The sequence below is a fragment of the Lolium perenne genome, chromosome 5, assembly GCF_019359855.2.
Source record: "Lolium perenne isolate Kyuss_39 chromosome 5, Kyuss_2.0, whole genome shotgun sequence".
Classification (NCBI taxonomy): Eukaryota; Viridiplantae; Streptophyta; class Magnoliopsida; order Poales; family Poaceae; genus Lolium; species Lolium perenne.
In genome coordinates, this window is record NC_067248.2 from 64,826,037 (window position 1) to 64,846,094 (window position 20,058).

Here is a 20,058-nt window from a genome sequence, read left to right on the forward strand (position 1 = left end):
GTGTGTGCTTTTCTGTAGAGGCGGTTCTTTATTGATGTTCATTGTTTTGTCACTACCTAGTTGTTCATCTAATCGACCAATGATTAAAATGTGTCACATTTTAGATAAAATATGGTATTATTGTATCACAAGCTATGTAGTAGCCCATGGCTTGTGCATTTCCTCTAGATCAATTCTTAGAATTATGGGACAATTTATTATTCATGTTCATTATTGTTACGCCGATGATTAAACTACATGTGTCGTGTCCAAGGGTAGGTTTAGAGTACCTTGTTCTATGTAGGCTCTTAGATTCAGCTCTTAGAGATACATTATGTGTGGAGCAGGGTCGGCCCATAAGGAGGGGCAACGGGGCGACCGCCCTGGACCCTCGGGAGGGAGGGGCCCTAGTCCAGGTAGTAATTTAGTAGATTGCCCAAGCTACTACTCATGGTTGAACACAATAGATCAGTACTGCTAAAAAATCCAATCGATCAATTGACCCAGCGCATTCATCGCTCTCGTCTCTGTACTCGTGTCATCTACTCGTCTTCTCCCGGGTTCCCCAAATCATCCAATCCATAGAATAGTGCCACCCCGTGCCTTTCCAATTCCAATGTCGTCGCACGGCTGCAACAATTAATGGATACTAGTGGTATGTCTCCCTATCTCCCCTAATCCCTCTCAATCTGATTTGTTGTTAAATATCATGTTCGTTCTTCGTTGGCTTTGACTGATGACTGCTCCACATCTCCAGTTCTTGAGTTCCTCAAGGCTTCATTGGATCTGATAGAGGGGACGGGGAACGACCGGGCAATGTTCTCCTACGTCTTGGTGCTGAGTGTTGTAGGCTGCAGATCAAGGACCGTACATCAAAAATTTCGATATCGATCCATATGCCCACTGTAGGATAACGTAGCATAGAAAACAAAAAATTTCCTACGGCGAACACGCAATCCAAGCCAAGATGCAATCTAGAAGACGGTAGCAACGAGGGGATTGTCGAGACTCACCCTTGAAGAGATTCCAAAGCCTACAAGAGGAGGCTCTTGTTGCTGCGGTAGACGTTCACTTGCCGCTTGCAAAAGCGCGTAGAAGATCTTGATCACGATCGGTTCCGGTGCCACGAACGGGCAGCACCTCCGTACTCGGTCACACGTTCGGTTGTTGATGAAGACGACGTCCACCTCCCCGTTCCGGCCGGGCAATGGAAGTAGTAGCTCCTCTTGAATCCGACAGCACGACGGCGTGGTGTCGGTGGCGGTGTAGAAGTCCGGCGGAGCTTCGCTAAGCTATGCGAGCAATATGAAGTGGAGGAGCAAAGCTAGGGTTTGGGAGGGGGTGGCCGGCCACTCTATGGGGGGCGGCCAGCTTGTGGTCTTGGGGTGGCCGGCCCCCTCCCTTGGCCCTTGTTTATATAGGTGGATCCCAAGTGTTGGTGTCCAAGTCTTCGAATAAGACCCGAAACCAAAACCTTCCATATGGTGGGAAACTTTCCCTCCCACTAGAGGTGGGAATTCCACCTTCCATGGGGGGGTGGCCGGCCCCCTAAGGGGGAGTCCACTTGGGACTCCTCCCCCACTAGGGTTGGCCGGCCATGGAGGTGGAGTCCCATGTGGACTCCACCTTCCTTGGTGGTTTCTTCCGGACTTTTCTAGAACCTTCTAGAACCTTCCATAGAACCTTCCGCATCATTTTATTCACATAAAATGACATCCTATATATGAATCTTATTCTCCTGACCATTCCGGAACTCCTCGTGATGTCCGGGATCCCATCCGGGACTCCGAACAAATATTCCAACTTCATTCCATATTCAAGTACTACCATTTCAACATCCAACTTTAAGTGTGTCACCCTACGGTTCGTGAACTATGCGGACATGGTTGAGTACTCACTCCGACCAATAACCAATAGCGGGATCTGGAGATCCATAATGGCTCCCACATATTCAACGATGACTTTAGTGATCGAATGAACCATACACATACGATACCAATTCCCTTTGTCACGCGATATTTTACTTGTCCGAGGTTTGATCATCGGTATCACACTATACCTTGTTCAACCTCGTCTCCTGACAAGTACTCTTTACTCGTACCGTGGTATGTGGTCTCTTATGAACTTATTCATATGCTTGCAAGACATTAGACGACATTCCACCGAGAGGGCCCAGAGTATATCTATCCGTCATCGGGATGGACAAATCCCACTATTGATCCATATGCCTCAACTTATACTTTCCGGATACTTAATCCCACCTTTATTACCACCCATTTACGCAGTGGCGTTTGATGTAATCAAAGTACCTTTCCGGTATAAGTGATTTATATGATCTCATGGTCATAAGGACTAGGTAACTATGTATCGAAAGCTTATAGCAAATAACTTAATGACGTGATCTTATGCTACGCTTAATTGGGTGTGTCCATTACATCATTCATACAATGATATAACCTTGTTATTAATAACATCCAATGTTCATGATTATGAAACTAATCATCTATTAATCAACAAGCTAGTTAAGAGGCTTACTAGGGACTCTTTGTTGTTTACATATCACACATGTATCAATGTTTCAGTTAATACAATTATAGCATGGTATATAAACATTTATCATAAACATAAAGATATATAATAACCACTTTTATTATTGCCTCTTGGGCATATCTCCAACAGTCTCCCACTTGCACTAGAGTCAATAATCTAGATTACATTGTAATATACCTAACACCCATGGCATTCTGGTGTTGGTCATGCTTTGCCCTAGGGAGAGCTTTAGTCAACGGATCTGCTACATTCAGATCAGTGTGTACTTTGCAAATCTTTACTTCTCCATCTTCGATGTACTCGCGAATCGAGTGGTAACGCAGCTTGATATGCTTCAGCCTCTTGTGTGACCTTGGCTCTTGTGCATTGGCGATGGCACCCATGTTATCACAGTAGATGATAAATGGGTCCAATGCACTAGGAACCACACCGAGCTCTACAATGAACCTCTTCATCCATACCGCTTCTGATGAAGCCTCTGAAGCCGCTATGTACTCCGATTCTGTTGAGGATTTCGCCACCGTGCACTGCTTCGAGCTTGCCCAGCTTATCGCAGCACCATTCAATATAAACACGTACCTGCATTGTGACTTAGAGTCATCGGGATCGTTGTTCCAACTTGCATCGGTGTAACTTGTTACAACGAGCTCTTGGTCACCTCCATAACAAAGAAACATATCCTTAGTTCTTTTCAAGTACTTCAGATATTCTTGATCAGTCCAGTGTTCCATTCCTGGATCACTTTGATATCTGCTAGTTAAACTAACAGCATGTGCTATATCCGGTCTTGTACATAGCATGGCATACATGACAGAGCCTACTGCCGAGGCATAGGGGATTTGACTCATCCTTTCTCTTTCTTCTGCCGTAGCCGGTCCTTGAGTCTTACTCAAGACCTTGCCTGGTAACATAGGTAAGAATCCTTTCTTACTTTCGTCCATTCTAAACTTCTTTAGAATCTTGTCCAGGTATGTACTCTGTGATAGCCCTATTAGACGTCTTGATCTATCTCTATAAATCTTGATGCCTAATATGTATGATGCTTCACCAAGGTCTTTCATTGAAAAACTATTATTCAAATAACCCTTTACATCGTTTAATAGTTCTATATCATTCCCAATCAATAATATGTCATCTACATATAATATCGGGAATGCTACAGAGCTCCCACTCACTTTCTTGTAAATACAGGCCTCTCCATGACACCGTATAAACCCGAAGTCTTTGATCACCTTATCAAAACGTCGGTTCCAACTTCTCGATGCTTGCTTCAAATTCCATAGATTGAACGCTGAAGTTTGCATACTTTGTCAGCATTTTTAGGATCGACAAAACCTTTGGGTTGTACCATATACAACTCTTCCTCAATGTCTCCATTAAGGAACGCCGTTTTGACATCCATCTGCCAAATCTCATAATCGAAAAATGCAGCTATTGCTAACAAAATCCTCACAGATTTTAGCTTCGCTACAGGTGAGAAAGTCTCATCGTAGTCAACACCTTGAATTTGTCGGAAACCCTTTGCGACAAGTCGAGCTTTATAGACAGTAATATTACCATCGGCATCTGTTTTTCTCTTGAAGATCCATTTATTCTCGACAGCCTTGCGGCTATCAGGTAAGTCTACCAAAGTCCATACTTTGTTATCATACATGGATCCCATTTCGGATTTCATGGCTTCTTGCCATTTGTTGGAATCTGGGCTCATCATCGCTTCTTCATACGTCGCAGGTCCTCATCATTGTTATCCACAATCATGACATTTAGACAAGGATCATACCAACTGAGTGGCACGATCCCTTGTCGATCTCGCGAGGTTCAAAGAGCTGTCTCATTTGAAGTTTCATGATCATTATCATTAGCTTCCTCTCGTTGCGGTGTAGGTGGTACAGAACATTTTCCCAGATCGCGCTACTCGATCAACGAGTAGAGATTCTTCAATCTCATCGAGTTCTACTTTTCTTCCAAATACTTCTTTAGTGAGAAATTCTTTCTCAAGAAAGGTTCCGTTCTTAGCAACAAATATCTTGCCTTCGGATCTGTGATAGAAAGTGTACCCTATAGTTTCCTTAGGGTATCCTATGAAGACGCATTTCTCCGCTTTGGGTTCTAGCTTGTCCGGTTGTAACTTTTTTACATAGGCTTCGCAACCCCAAACTTTTAGGAACGACAGCTTAGGTTTCTTATTAAACCATAATTCATACGGCGTCGTTTCAACGGATTTTGATGGTGCTCTATTTAAAGTGAATGCGGCTGTCTCTAATGCATAACTCCAAAATGATAACGGCAAATCAGTAAGAGACATCATAGAACGAACCATATCTAAGAGAGTTCGATTACGACGTTCGGACACACCGTTTCGTTGTGGTGTTCCCGGCGGTGTCAATTGTGAAAGTATTCCGCATTTCTTTAAATGCATGCTAAACTCATAACTCAGATATTCACCTCCGCGATCAGATCGTAGAAATTTAATCTTCTTGTTACGTTGATTTTCTACTTCACTTTGGAATTCCTTAAACTTCTCGAAAGTTTCGGATTTATGTTTCATTAAATAGATATACCCATATCTACTTAAATCATCTCGTGAAGGTTAGAACATAACGATAACCACCGCGCGATGCTACACTCATTGGTCCACATACATCCGTGTGTATGATTTCCAATAAGTCGATCTCGCTCCATCATACCCGAGAATGGAGTCTTAGTCATTTTTCCCATCAGACATGCTTCGCATCTATCAAGTGACTCAAAGTCAAGTGATTCAAGTAATCCATCAAGATGGAGTTTCTTCATGCGTTTCACTCCAATATGACCAAGACGACAAGGTTGCCACATATAAGTAGAATTATCATTCAATTTAATTCGCTTAGCATCAATGTTATGTATATGCGTATTACTACTATCGAGATCTAACGAAAATAAGCCATTCTTTTGTGGTGCTCGACCATAAAAGATATTATTCATAAAAATAGAACAACCATTATTCTCAGACTTGAATGAATAACCGTCTTGCATTAAACAAGATCCCTGATATAATGTTCATGCTCAACGCGGGTACATAATAACAATTATTTAGGCTTAAAACTAATCCCGAAGGTAGATGTAGAGGAAGTGTCCCGACCGCGATCACATTGACCTTGGATCCGTTTCCAACGCGCATCGTCACTTCATCTTTCAAATAGCTTGTCGTTTATTCTTTAGTTCCTGTTTCGAGTTACAAATATGAGCAACCGAACCAAGATCAAATACCCAGTACTAGAACGAGAACTAGTGAGATAAACATCTATAACATGTATATCGTATATACCTTCTTTCTTCTTCTTGACAAGGCCGCTCTTCAGATCTGCCAAATACTTGGAGCAATTACGCTTCCAGTTGTCCCTTCTCCTTGCGAATAACACTCAAAGATCGTGCTTAGGGCCGACTTAGGTTTCACAGAGGCGTGGCAGCTTTCTTGCCACTCTTCTTGTTCTTGCCTTTAGACTTGCCCCGTTTCTTGAAGCTGGTGGTCTTGTTGACCATCAACACTTGGTGCTCTTTCTTGATCTCAATCTCAGCAGCTTTTAGCATGCCAAAGAGTTCAGAAACTCCTTGTTCATGTTCTGCATATTGTAGTTCATCACAAAGTTCTTGTAACTTGGTGGCGTTGATTGAAGGACACGATTAATCCCCGCCGTTAGGAATCACTATTCCCAAGTCATCGAAGTTTCTTCGCATGCCCGGTCATAACGAGCATGTGCTCACCGATGGAGCTGCCTTCTTCCATCATACAGTGAAAAAGTGTTTCGATGCTTCATAGCATTCCACGGCCGCATGAGTCTCAAAAATAGTCTTCAACTCTTTTATCAACTCATGAGGATCGTGGTGCTCAAAACGTTTTTGAAGATCGGATTCCGCATCGCATAAGATGGCACATCGAACTTGAGAGTACCGAGTTTTTCGAGTCATGTAAACATTCTTTACTTCATCGGTTTCAGTTTCTCGCAGGAGGGTCACCTAGCGGTGCATCAAGCACATATTGCAGATTTCCGCCATTGAGGAAGATCCTCACATGACGGAACCGCCGGTGAAGTTGCTACCGTTGCTCTTAAGCTTTTCTTTCTCTAGGAACTGGTTAAAATTGATTGAGGACGCCATATCTACAACATATTTGCAATAGTTTAGACTAAGTTTATGACAAATTGAGTTCAAATTTTAATTCTACATAATTAAAAATCTAGGTGAACTCCCACTCAAAACAATATCCCTCGCATTGTCTTAGTGATCACACGAACCAAATCCATCACACCTATGCCCGATCATCACGAGACAAGATGTAATTTCAATGGCGAACACTCAAAGTGTTCATCATATCAATCATATGATTCATGCTCTACCTTTCGGTATCACGTGTTCCGAGACCATGTCTTTACATGCTAGGCTCGTCAAGGCCACCTTAGTATCCGCATGTGCAAACTGTCTTGCACCCGTCATATGTACTTATCGAATCTATCACACCCGATCATCACGAGATGCTTCGAAACGATAAGACTTGATAACGGTGCTACTAAGGATGAACACTTTATTATCTTGAGATTTTAGTGAGAGGGATCATCTTATAATGCTACCGTCGCGATCTAAGCAAAATAAGATGCATAAAAGGATTAACATCACATGCAGTTCATATGTGATATGATATGGCCCTTTTGTCTTTGCGCCTTTGATCTTCATCTCCAAAGCACGGACATGATCTCCATCATCAACAGGCATGATCTCCATCATCGTCGGCGAAGCACCAAGGTCAATGGCGCCGTCTTCATGATCGTCCTCCATGTAGCAACTATTACAACTACTTTGAAATACTACTCAACATGAAATTTAAAGACAACCATAAGGCTCCTGCCGGTTGCCACAATACAATAATGATCATCTCATACATATTCATCATCACATTATGGCCATATCACATCACCAAACCCTGCAAAAACAAGTTAGACGTTCTCTAATTTGGTTTGCATATTTTACGTGGTTTAGGGTTTTCGAGCAAGATCCAATCTACCTACGAACATGAACCATAACGGTGATACTAGTGTTGTCAATAGAAGAGTAAATTGAATCTTCACTATAGTAGGAGAGACAGACACCCGCAAAGCCACTTATGCAATACAAGTTGCATGTCAAGCGTGGAGCAAATCTCATGAACGCGGTCATGTAAAGTTAGCCCGAGCCGCTTCATCCCACTATGCCACAAAGATGCAAAGTACTCAACTAAAGATAACAAGAGCATCAACGCCCACAAACCATTGTGTTCTACTCGTGCAACCATCTATGCATAGACACGGCTCTGATACCACTGTAGGATAACGTAGCATAGAAAACAAAAATTTTCCTACGGCGAACACGCAATCCAAGCCAAGATGCAATCTAGAAGACGGTAGCAACGAGGGGATTGTCGAGACTCACCCTTGAAGAGATTCCAAAGCCTACAAGAGGAGGCTCTTGTTGCTGCGGTAGACGTTCACTTGCCGCTTGCAAAAGCGCGTAGAAGATCTTGATCACGATCGGTTCCGGCGCCACGAACGGGCAGCACCTCCGTACTCGGTCACACGTTCGGTTGTTGATGAAGACGACGTCCACCTCCCTGCTCAGCCGGGCAGCGGAAGTAGTAGCTCCTCTTGAATCCGACAAAGACGACGGCGTGGTGTCGGTGGCGGTGTAGAAGTCCGGCGGAGCTTCGCTAAGCTATGCGGGCAATATGAAGTGGAGGAGCAAAGCTAGGGTTTGGGAGGGGGTGGCCGGCCACTCTATGGGGGGCGGCCAGCTTGTGGTCTTGGGGTGGCCGGCCCCCTCCCTTGGCCCTTGTTTATATAGGTGGATCCCAAGTGTTGGTGTCCAAGTCTTCGAATAAGACCCGAAACCAAAACCTTCCATATGGTGGGAAACTTTCCCTCCCACTAGAGGTGGGAATTCCACCTTCCATGGGGGGGGTGGCCGGCCCCCTAAGGGGGAGTCCACTTGGGACTCCTCCCCCACTAGGGTTGGCCGGCCATGGAGGTGGAGTCCCATGTGGACTCCACCTTCCTTGGTGGTTTCTTCCGGACTTTTCTAGAACCTTCTAGAACCTTCCATAGAACCTTCCGCATCATTTTATTCACATAAAATGACATCCTATATATGAATCTTATTCTCCGGACCATTCCGGAACTCCTCGTGATGTCCGGGATCCCATCCGGGACTCCGAACAAATATTCCAACTTCATTCCATATTCAAGTACTACCATTTCAACATCCAACTTTAAGTGTGTCACCCTACGGTTCGTGAACTATGCGGACATGGTTGAGTACTCACTCCGACCAATAACCAATAGCGGGATCTGGAGATCCATAATGGCTCCCACATATTCAACGATGACTTTAGTGATCGAATGAACCATACACATACGATACCAATTCCCTTTGTCACGCGATATTTTACTTGTCCGAGGTTTGATCATCGGTATCACACTATACCTTGTTCAACCTCGTCTCCTGACAAGTACTCTTTACTCGTACCGTGGTATGTGGTCTCTTATGAACTTATTCATATGCTTGCAAGACATTAGACGACATTCCACCGAGAGGGCCCAGAGTATATCTATCCGTCATCGGGATGGACAAATCCCACTATTGATCCATATGCCTCAACTTATACTTTCCGGATACTTAATCCCACCTTTATTACCACCCATTTACGCAGTGGCGTTTGATGTAATCAAAGTACCTTTCCGGTATAAGTGATTTATATGATCTCATGGTCATAAGGACTAGGTAACTATGTATCGAAAGCTTATAGCAAATAACTTAATGACGTGATCTTATGCTACGCTTAATTGGGTGTGTCCATTACATCATTCATACAATGATATAACCTTGTTATTAATAACATCCAATGTTCATGATTATGAAACTAATCATCTATTAATCAACAAGCTAGTTAAGAGGCTTACTAGGGACTCTTTGTTGTTTACATATCACACATGTATCAATGTTTCAGTTAATACAATTATAGCATGGTATATAAACATTTATCATAAACATAAAGATATATAATAACCACTTTTATTATTGCCTCTTGGGCATATCTCCAACACCCACATCCATGTGCTTATGTTCCATGTATTATCTGTTCTCTGCAAATTACTTTGGTGACATGATTTATAGAAAAAAAAATTATGCGCCAACGAGAAAAAGAAGAGAAAAAACAGAGACATGAGCTGGTAGAATTCCAGAGAGGTTCAATTGACATTTTTTTTAGAATTGTTAGTTCTTCCAGAAACTCACTGCAATTAGCCCTAATAAATGTTAAAGAGCACAAAACTGAAAATTTACGCGGCAATTATGATACCACCGGTCATCCTTAAAACCTAGCCGGTTCACCAAATCTGGAAATTCCAAGTGTCGATGAACAACCATCTTTTACTATTGATTGAGGAGCATAGAAACTAATGTATATATGTTCTCCGAGATCTCATCGTCGTAGCATAAACTAATAAACAAGATGTCGTAAATTTCCTTTACTATGCCTTTTACAAGAAGCTTTGGAGAAGTATTATTTGGGTGAAGAGATATAAACTGATGTAATTTCTCGTTCATTAGCATCATATCTCATGGTAGCGCAAAGCCTTAAAGTAGCAATTAGTTTTGATAATTGATGAGGACATCCCTACCTCACTACTACCTCCGTCATTACAAGCTGAAGATGAACCTGCTGTGAAGATCAAGTCCAATGAAGTCAGGATTGGACCAATGACACGAGATCGTGCGAAGCTACTTAAACAACAGGTGAACTTGTTCCTAAACGATACCTTAATTGATGAGAACTTTATACTACCTAAGTCCTATTACTTATGTATCATCAGGTATGAAGAGGAGACAAGCATCGCACGAGTAGGAGAGGAGCAGCTGGACGTGAAGATGGACGTGGAGCTGGACAAGGAGCTGGACATGAAGATATCTCATGGACGCGCGAGGGAGGAGCGGGAGGCATGCGCGAGAGGAGAAGATGAAGTCCAGGCCGGCCCAGCACCCGGTCAGACCGGCCGCCACGCCGGCGCGCCCGGTCCCTGGCCCGGTCCAACCGGACGCCTGACCGGATCCACCCCGGCGCCAACCGGATGCCCTGCTGACTGCAACAGGACGGGTTACTGCGCGGCAATTTCAGCATCCGGTTTGCACCCGGTCCCTGGCCCGGTTTGAACCGGCCAGCCCGGTCCCAGGCCCGATCGACCGGCCCCCAGACCGGCCGTGTCCGAGTCTGTCTCGACCAGATCTATTCTAGGTCGGTTATTTTCGTACTTTTTCGACCTGAGGTTGTCCCGAACGCCTATATAAGTCTCTGGGACGCCCCCAAAGTTGCTTTAGACCACGTTTAAGATAAACCCTAGTTCTTAGTTGTTTGCTCTGCAAAACTATTGAATTCCCTACACCATATTGCTTGATATTGTGTAGATCTGAAAAGTCTTGTGTGATCTGTTGTTCCATTGGGAATTAGACGGTTGCAACTTACCGCTTCGTGGTCGGCGGCTACGTGCGCAAGTGTGTGGAGTTGCGAATATCTTGCAGGGTTGAGAGCTGTTGCATTGGCGACAGGGACCAATCGAGAGATCTCGTTGCGTCATACAAGTTATCATCCACTCATCCAAGTTACCTCCGCTGCAATCACCCCGTGATCATCATCACCACCATTGCTTACTGAGAAGATCGGGCTACCCCTTATCATCTTGGTATCAGATTTCAGTGTTTCCTCGGTAAGCCATCCACAATCCACCCCATAGTTGAGTTGTGAGTGTTTTCCTATCCAGAAAAAGCCAAAAAAAAATAGGGTTAGGGTTTTTCCATAGCCATAGCTTGCACTAATTTCGAGGTTTAGTTGCTTTTCGTAGTTGTTTTGCGTACCTTTATCTTTCTTCTAGTAGAATTGTTAGGGTTTGTGTTTCTTTTTCATCTAGTTAATCATCTAGAGTCAGTTTTTGTTTACTCCGAGTACACATAGCATACAGTGTGTTTGTCCAAACCATAGCTACAGCCTTTCGATATACGTGACTAGGAACTTTTCCAGAAGAGACTAGTTTAACGCTCGACAGGTTGCTCATTAGGGTTTTGGTGCTTTGCATATCTTGTTGGCCGTGTTATCAAGGAGTTTGAGTTATAAAAAAACAAAAAGAAGCAAAAAGAGCTACATAGCTGTGTGTGTTACAAAAGAAAATACAAACAGAAAAGTGAAGTGCTAGTAGAATCAAAGTGAAGGCCTAAGTTTTCTTTACTGCACCTGTAGTTGAGCAATCTTGTGCCTGTCTCGTTGAGCTTTGCTAGCGTTTCTCGAGTGCATTGCAACGTTTCATCCATATAGTTGCATTGCCATATTTATCGCCTTGTGTGAGTATCTTTGGTTGTCTACGGTCAGCGCTAGAGCTTGTTATTGGTGCAAATAGGTAGCCTACCTACAGCCCCACATATATCCTGCTTTATCGTGTGATTGTTCTTATATCCTTGATATTCGCTTCGCTACATCCGTGCACTAGTTGTTACTACAAGTGGTAAGCAACACTAATTTACTTTGGAACGGTAAGATCTCCTTTTCTTATCAGTTTTGAGTGGGTTGTGAGAGTACCACCATATATTTTTGATTTAGTGTACTAACCTACTAACCATGGCTTCTAGTGATGCTAAACTTGTTAGCCAGAAAGACAAGGATGCTGCAGATCTGATGACATGGAGGGACTTTGAGGCTCTTCGTAATGAGATGTGACGTGAATTCCGCATTGAGGATGATGAGCTTAGGGGTACGATTGATGAGATCAACCAAAAGATGGATGCTACTAATGAGACCGTTACTGCAATAGCGGATCAAATGACCGATATTCAGCGTACTCTTCAAACTTTATAATTGGTTGTTGACAATCTCACAAACCAACAACAACAACAACAAGATGAAGATCCTGATGACGTACCTGGTCGTGCTAATCGTCCCCGTGGTTGTTGGAGATATGCCCAAGAGGCAATAATAAAAGTGGTTATTATATATCTTTATGTTTATGATAAATGTTTATATACCATGCTATAATTGTATTAACCGAAACATTGATACATGTGTGATATGTAAACAACAAAGAGTCCCTAGTAAGCCTCTTAACTAGCTTGTTGATTAATAGATGATTAGTTTCATAATCATGAACATTGGATGTTATTAATAACAAGATTATATCATTATATGAATGATGTAATGGACACACCCAATTAAGCGTAGCATAAGATCACGTCATTAAGTTATTTGCTATAAGCTTTCGTTACATAGTTACCTAGTCCTTATGACCATGAGATCATGTAAATCACTTATACCGGAAAGGTACTTTGATTACATCAAACGCCACTGCGTAAATGGGTGGTTATAAAGGTGGGATTAAGTATCCGGAAAGTATGAGTTGAGGCATATGGATCAACAGTGGGATTTGTCCATCCCGATGACGGATAGATATACTCTGGGCCCTCTCGGTGGAATATCGTCTAATGTCTTGCAAGAATATGAATAATTTCATAAGAGACCACATACCACGGTACGAGTAAAGAGTACTTGTCAGGAGACGAGGTTGAACAAGGTATAGTGTGATACCGATGATCAAACCTCGGACAAGTAAAATATCGCGTGACAAAGGGAATTGGTATTGTATGTGAATGGTTCATTCGATCACTAAGTCATCGTTGAACATGTGGGAGCCATTATGGATCTCCAGATCCCGCTATTGGTTATTGGTCGGAGTGAGTACTCAACCATGTCCGCATAGTTCGCGAACTGTAGGGTGACACACTTAAAGTTGGATGTTGAAATGGTAGAACTTGAATATGGAATGGAGTTTGAATATTTGTTCGGAGTCCCGGATGAGATCCCGGACATCACGAGGAGTTCCGGAATGGTCCGGAGAATAAGATTCATATATAGGATGTCATTTTATGTGAATTAAAATGATGCGGAAGGTTCTATGGAAGGTTCTAGAAGGTTCTAGAAAAGTCCGGAAGAAACCACCTAGGAAGGTGGAGTCCACATGGGACTCCACCTCCATGGCCGGCCAACCCTAGTGGGGTGGAGTCCCAAGTGGACTCCCCCTTTGGGGGCCGGCCACCCCCCCATATGGAAGGTGGAACTCCCACCTCTAGTGGGAGTCCTAGCTTGGGAAGGTTTCCCACCATATGGAAGGTTTTGGGTTCGGGTCTTATTCGGAGACTTGTAGTCCAACACTTGGGGCTTCCACCTATATAATGAGGGGCCAAGGGGAGGGGGCCGGCCACACCAAGACCACAACCTGGCCGCCCCCTTTAGTGGCCGGCCACCCCCTCCCAAACCCTAGCCGCCCCCTTCTCCTCCATAGCTCCCGCGTGCTTTAGCGAAGCTCCGCCGGAGTTCTCCACCGCCACCGACACCACGCCGTCGTGCTGTCGGATTCAAGAGGAGCTACTACTTCCGCTGCCCGCTGGAACGGGGAGGTGGACGTCGTCTTCATCAACAACCGAACGTGTGACCGAGTACGGAGGTGCTGCCCGTTTGTGGCGCCGTGATCAAGATCTTCTACGCACTTTTGCAAGCGGCAAGTGATCGTCTACCGCAGCAACAAGAGCCTCATCTTGTAGGCTTTGGAATCTCTTCAAGGGTGAGACTCGATAATCCCCTTGTTGCTACCGTCTTCTAGATTGCATCTTGGCTTGGATTGCATGTTCGCGGTAGGAAAATTTTTGTTTTCTATGCTACGTTATCCTACAGTGGTATGAGAGCCGTGTCTATGCATAGATGGTTGCACGAGTAGAACACAATCACTACAAGAAAAGTTCTGATAGACAACGTCCCAAAATCGTCCACTAAGGGGTATTTTTCGTCACCTATGGGCCTAACCCGACGATATGGGTTCTGTTGTCGAAACTGCGTCAGGCAAAGTCCAACGACGATGTTTTCGGTCCGTCGCGCTTGGGCGCCCTTCCGCCACGGAAAATCGGACCGTTGCGGAAGTGTTTCCGGGAGCCCGTTGACTGCTGACGTCATGCAAACTGACACGTGGCGTGACGCCAGACCGGCGATTAACGGCGTTAACCGATCGAAACCCCGTGGTAGATGGTAGGCCCACACGAGGCCCGCCACGTCTTAAGCGGGTCGGCGTATGACATAGTTTGACCGGTCAACTATATAGCCGGGCTGGTCCATTAGTTACGTGGGCCGGCCTAACCTCTAATGTTGATCGGTCAAAGGTAAATGGGCCGCCCATTTAACAAGTGGGGTCCCCTTACAAAGAATCGGGCCGGCCCAAGAAGCAAGTGGGCCGGGCCAAAAACACAGGTGGGTCCCACTATCCTGTTAAAAGGCCGGCCCATTTAGTTTGTGGGGTCCACCATATAGCAAGTGGGCCGGCCCAACAAGCTAGTGGGCCGGGCCAAAAACACATGGTGGGTCCCACTATCCTGTTAAAGGGCCGGCCCATTTAGTATGTGGGGTCCACCATATAGCAAGTGGGCCGGCCCAACAAGATAGTGGGCCGGGCCAAAAACACAGGTGGGTCCCACCTTCCTGTTAAAGGGTCGGCCCATTTAGTATGTGGGGTCCACAATATAGCAAGTGGGCTGGCCCACCAAGATAGTGGGCCGGGCCAAAAACACATGTGGGTCCCACATTCCTGTTAATGGGTCGGGCCATTTGTTATGTGGGGTCCACCATACAGAAAGTGGGCCGGCCCAACAAGATAGTGGGTCGGCCAAAAACACAGTGGGTCCCACCTTCCTATTAAAGGGCCGGCCCATTTACCATGTGGGACCACCATATAGCAAGTGGGTCGGCCCAACAAGATAGTGGGCCGGCCAAAAGCACAGTGTGGCCCCACTTTCCGTTAAAAGGCCGGCCCAATTAGTATGTGGGGTCCACCATATTGCAAGTGGGCCGCCCAACAAGATAGTGGGCCGGCCAAAAACACGGTGGGTCCCACTTTCCTCTTGAAGGGCCGGCCCGTTTAGTATGTGGGGTCCACCACAAAAGCAAATGGGCTGGCCCAACTAATTAGTGGGCCGCCCAAAGAGTGGGTGGGGACCACCTTAAAGCAAGTGGGCCAGCCAATTAGAGTGTGGGGTCCACCGTAACTCACATGGGCCGGCCCAAGAAGTAAGTGGGCCAGCCCGTTTAGTTCTTTGTTTATATGCCGGCATAATATGCGCTTTAGGATTTTGCGGGCGGCACATATGTGATTTCGATTAATTGGGCCGTTTAAGGGATGGGAATTCGTGATTTAGATATCGAGAATATTTACGCAAAGATTGATTTACGTCGGATAGCCTCACTTACCACAAGCACCAAAGAAAAATGCGCGAAAGAACTATAAAAACTAACTAAATATTACATCACCGTAAGGCATTGAAAAAATATATTACAGAACCCAGAGAAATTGAATGGTAATTAAACCTAGCAATACAATGAAGCGATCCGGCAATCTTTTAAGTTGTCCATGCAACACCTATATCTGAAACAAAGACATTACAAGTTAAGACAGCAACAATGGAAAGGCAAAGACACTACAATATTGTTTGCCAAAGAATTTGGAGCTCATCATTTCGTCGTTAAAACAAGATCATTGTAATGTGCACAATAAGCAAACAAAGAGTGCATGCCGCATACCAACAACCAATATAACAGAGCATGTTAGAATGAAACAAATAGACTTACTACGTCGAGTCCCATGCAAACCAACATGTTCAGGAGTACAAAATAGGCATGAACAACATAGTAGCAGGCTAAAATTTTTTTAACAACGACTGAGCAAGATGAAGTTATGATGGCTACATCTACATAGCTGGGAATGTAAACCAAAAATAGAAGTTACGATGGCAAAAGCTAAAGAGGAGGGAATGTGAACCAACATGTGCCAAGTGCAATTACTTCATTTTGGCCGTGAACTAAATAATACTCCTGAACTTATAGTGAAGGGGATGCAAATCAAGATGTTTCAGGATATAAACTTGTAATGAGCAACACATAGAGGATAGTTAATGCTGGAGCTTAGGATGGACCAGATAAAGAATATAGTGGGATCACCTGTGAACTTGTATAAGAGGGAATGCAAACCAATATGTTCAGCTTTCCATATGTGAGCGTCATGCCAAGTCAGAGAAACAAGTCAATAATGCAGCTTTTGAAGAACAAGATGGCACGCAAAATTATTATCTAGTAGTATGACAAGTTTATTTGTACTACAAAGCTAGATAGCAGAGTGATAGCATGCCAAACTAAGTCCTTACTTTGTTAGCTTACAATGAACTAGATACAAAACAATGGCATCACCTGTAGTACAGGGAATGCAAGCCAACATGTTCATGGAGTAAAAAATTGGCACAAACAACATAGTAGCAGGCCATAATTTTTGTAACAACGACTGAGCAAGATAAAGTTATGATGGCTAGATCTACAGAAAGGGAATGTAAACCAAATATAGAAGTTACGATGCCAAAAGCTATAGAGCAGAATGCGAACCAACATGTGCAATTACTTAAAATTGGCCATGAACTAAATAATAGCAGGATGTTACTATAATACCTATAATTTTTGTAACAACGATCGAGCAAGATAGAAGTTATGATGGCTACATCTACAGAGCAGGGAATGCAAACCAAAATGTTCAATCGCTTAAAGTTAGCAATGAAGTAGAAAATAGCAACGTGTTACGGTCATAGCTAGGAATGAACTAAAAGAGCTTCGTACAAACAAGAAACTGAACCCGAACATGGCGCTAAAACAAGGGACTTACATTAGGAGAAGCACTGTGGGAGTCACAGCAGATCTTCCCCGGGGTTGATAGATCCGGTGATGAAGTACGCTACATGTGCTACTTGGGGTTGGAGAGACGGCCATTACACTTCATGGTTACTCATCTCATCCGCAAAAACGTAACGGCGCGTCGTTAGCACAAACAGGTTCCCCCAAGATTAAACAAGAACTTGCAGGCAAGCAATAGAAAAGCGACAGAGAAGAGTTTAGATCATGCACTGCGCCGGTGAAGCAGATCCGGTTCATGCACAAGCAGTTGTCGGTGAGCAAGATCCGATGCGGTGGACGACGGATCCGGCGAAGCGGCTCCGGCGGGTGGACGATACCGCAGCTGAAGCGATCGCGGTAGACTGCTGGATGAGCATATGGTTTCGAGGTTCGGCGGGGATGATCCGGTCCGGTTGATGACAGCGTCGATGAAGCGGCTCCGGCAGTGCCGGATGACGAGGATCGCGAGGCCTCGGGTAGGCCAGGGAAGTCCGGCGGGGATGTTCCGCGGTGGTCGTGGAGGTGGGAGAGAGGGACTTGGGAAGTTCCGGTGGGTGGTCCGAGGGAAATGAATTTTTTGGGAGGGTTTCCGGGCTAGGGAGGTGGTGATCCGTAAAATGACGGCAGACCCCCACCAACCGACTTTGCTGCCATCTCCACAGGGGTAGAATGGGAATTTGGAAGCGTGTGAAATTTTTGTATTTTGTGGGCGGGAAGTTTTGCCGCTATGAGATTTTGAATTTGGCCACCGTCCAAGTATAATGATAAAAAATTGTGAGACCGTACTAGTACCTCCCTCTGTTCAAGGCCGAGTGCAAAATCAAATCATCATCACGTTGAAAATTTGTTACCAACTTACCATGATCATGATCTACCTCTCAAAATGGGCGCATCCACTAAAACTTGCAAAGTATAATGATACAAATTTGTGAGACCGTACTAGTACTTATGTTCAAGGTCGAGTGCAACATCAAATCATCATTATATTGAAAATTGTGTTACCATGATCATGATATTTCTCTCGAATTTGGCGCAACCGCTAAATCTCGCAAAGGATAATGATAAAAAAGGTGAGATTGTACTAGTTCTTATGTTCAAGGCCGAGTACAAGATCAAATCATCATCACGTTGAAATTTGTTACAATGATCATGACATATCTCTAAAATTAGTGCATCCGCTAAATCTTGCACGTGGCGCATCTCGGTGCGGAGCAACAAGTCGGTGCTATCAAGGTTGAGGCGTCGGTAGCGTCATCGGGCTCTCATCTCTTGATAGATCTTCTACATGGCGCGGCGCACCACCCGCCGATAAGCAGTCACATGTGAGACCGAGGTGGAGACGTCCCCGGCATCCTCGAGGCGCGTCCGCCCTTCTACGAGCCAGCGTCGACTCAAGGTATGAATCCATGTGGTGTCTTAGATTTATTGTTCTTCTCTTATGATTATTTTGAGCCGAACATGTGTGCTCTTTCTCTGAATATATTGCTTGAAAAGCTTACCAAGTTACTTAAATTCACTTTGTTCTTAATCTTGCGAGCTAATATTGTTATTTTTAATGAACGGTGGTGTGCGCAAGCGAGTTATTTGTGGATGTGTTGAGCTGTTAGGCATAAGTCGAAATCCTCATCTAAACGAGGCCTCAGATTAACACATAAAAAAGGTGTTCAATCTCGCCCACAATACCCTCTTCTTTCCTCTCCCTTTATTGGAACTTGTTTTGCAGACAAGGAAAGTGGCACGTGTAATGTGAGTAAAACCCTCTTAGCCAAAATCATCTATGAGCAAGATTTTCTATATTGTAGATGCCCCAATTGACTCTCATCCCCAAAGTAGTTTTTTTATGTCAAGATAGACTTCTTTATCGGATGTATACTATCGTACATGGCATGCATTTGCCTAATGAGCAACATTGTATTGCTATTCTAGCCAACCCGATCGATATGTCAAGCTTCATGCACGAGATGCCATGTTTAATTTACTCCTCGCTTCGATCCATATTTCTTGATGTGAAATGAATGTGAATCGGAGGGAGTACTTTTCTTAGATAGTACTATATCATTTCAAAAAAAGTACTACTACATCACAAATGCATCAAAAGAGTACTACATCACAAGACCACCACGGTTGTACTAGTAGAGTTTAATGCTGAACTTCCAAAGGGATTAAGATTACACATATGAACTTTAAACATGACCAGGAGCATGAGGGCCAGCAGCAGGGGCGTTGACGTGGAGCAAGCTAGGCAAGACGTAATTCTGGAGGAAGAGGCCATATGATGCGTACTTGGCCTTGGTTGCAGGGCGGTGTTTCCCCCTATGTACTTAGGCCTACACCCATCGCATGTTGGATCAGCCGTGGATGTCCTTCTAGAGAAATTTGCCACATAATGGGCAAAATAGCTCCCCGCGCATGCAGAAACGAATTTCACCACCCTTCAGCCGCTTGAGAACATAGCGGCTTTTCCGGTCCCTGTGCGCACCTTGTTGTTGTCCATGTCATCAGAATACTCCTATGAATTATTAAGTACTACATAATCAGGTTTTTTATGACAGATCGAATAAATACTCCACTAACATAATCAAACCTTAGAAACCCTAAAATTAAATGTGTAGAACAAGTAAATGGCAGAAGAAATCGTAATAAATCATGAGAAACCCTATGAACAACCATGAACATTAGCCACAACAATTGCAAGTCCACTAAGTATGAACACATAAATTGATTATATGACTACA

At 44.2% G+C, this 20,058-nt stretch overlaps 1 protein-coding gene across 1 annotated transcript in view; it reads right to left on the minus strand.

Moving 5' to 3' along the window:
• Positions 1-19,818, minus strand: part of LOC127299362 (DNA-directed RNA polymerases II, IV and V subunit 6A-like) — a 41,295-nt gene extending 21,477 nt beyond the window's left edge. The window contains exon 1 of the mRNA XM_071819907.1: positions 19,814-19,818. Coding sequence (XP_071676008.1) covers positions 19,814-19,817 — 4 coding nt within the window. The 5' untranslated portion in view covers position 19,818. The remainder of the gene's footprint in view (positions 1-19,813) is intronic.
• Between the last annotated feature and the right edge of the window lie 240 nt (positions 19,819-20,058).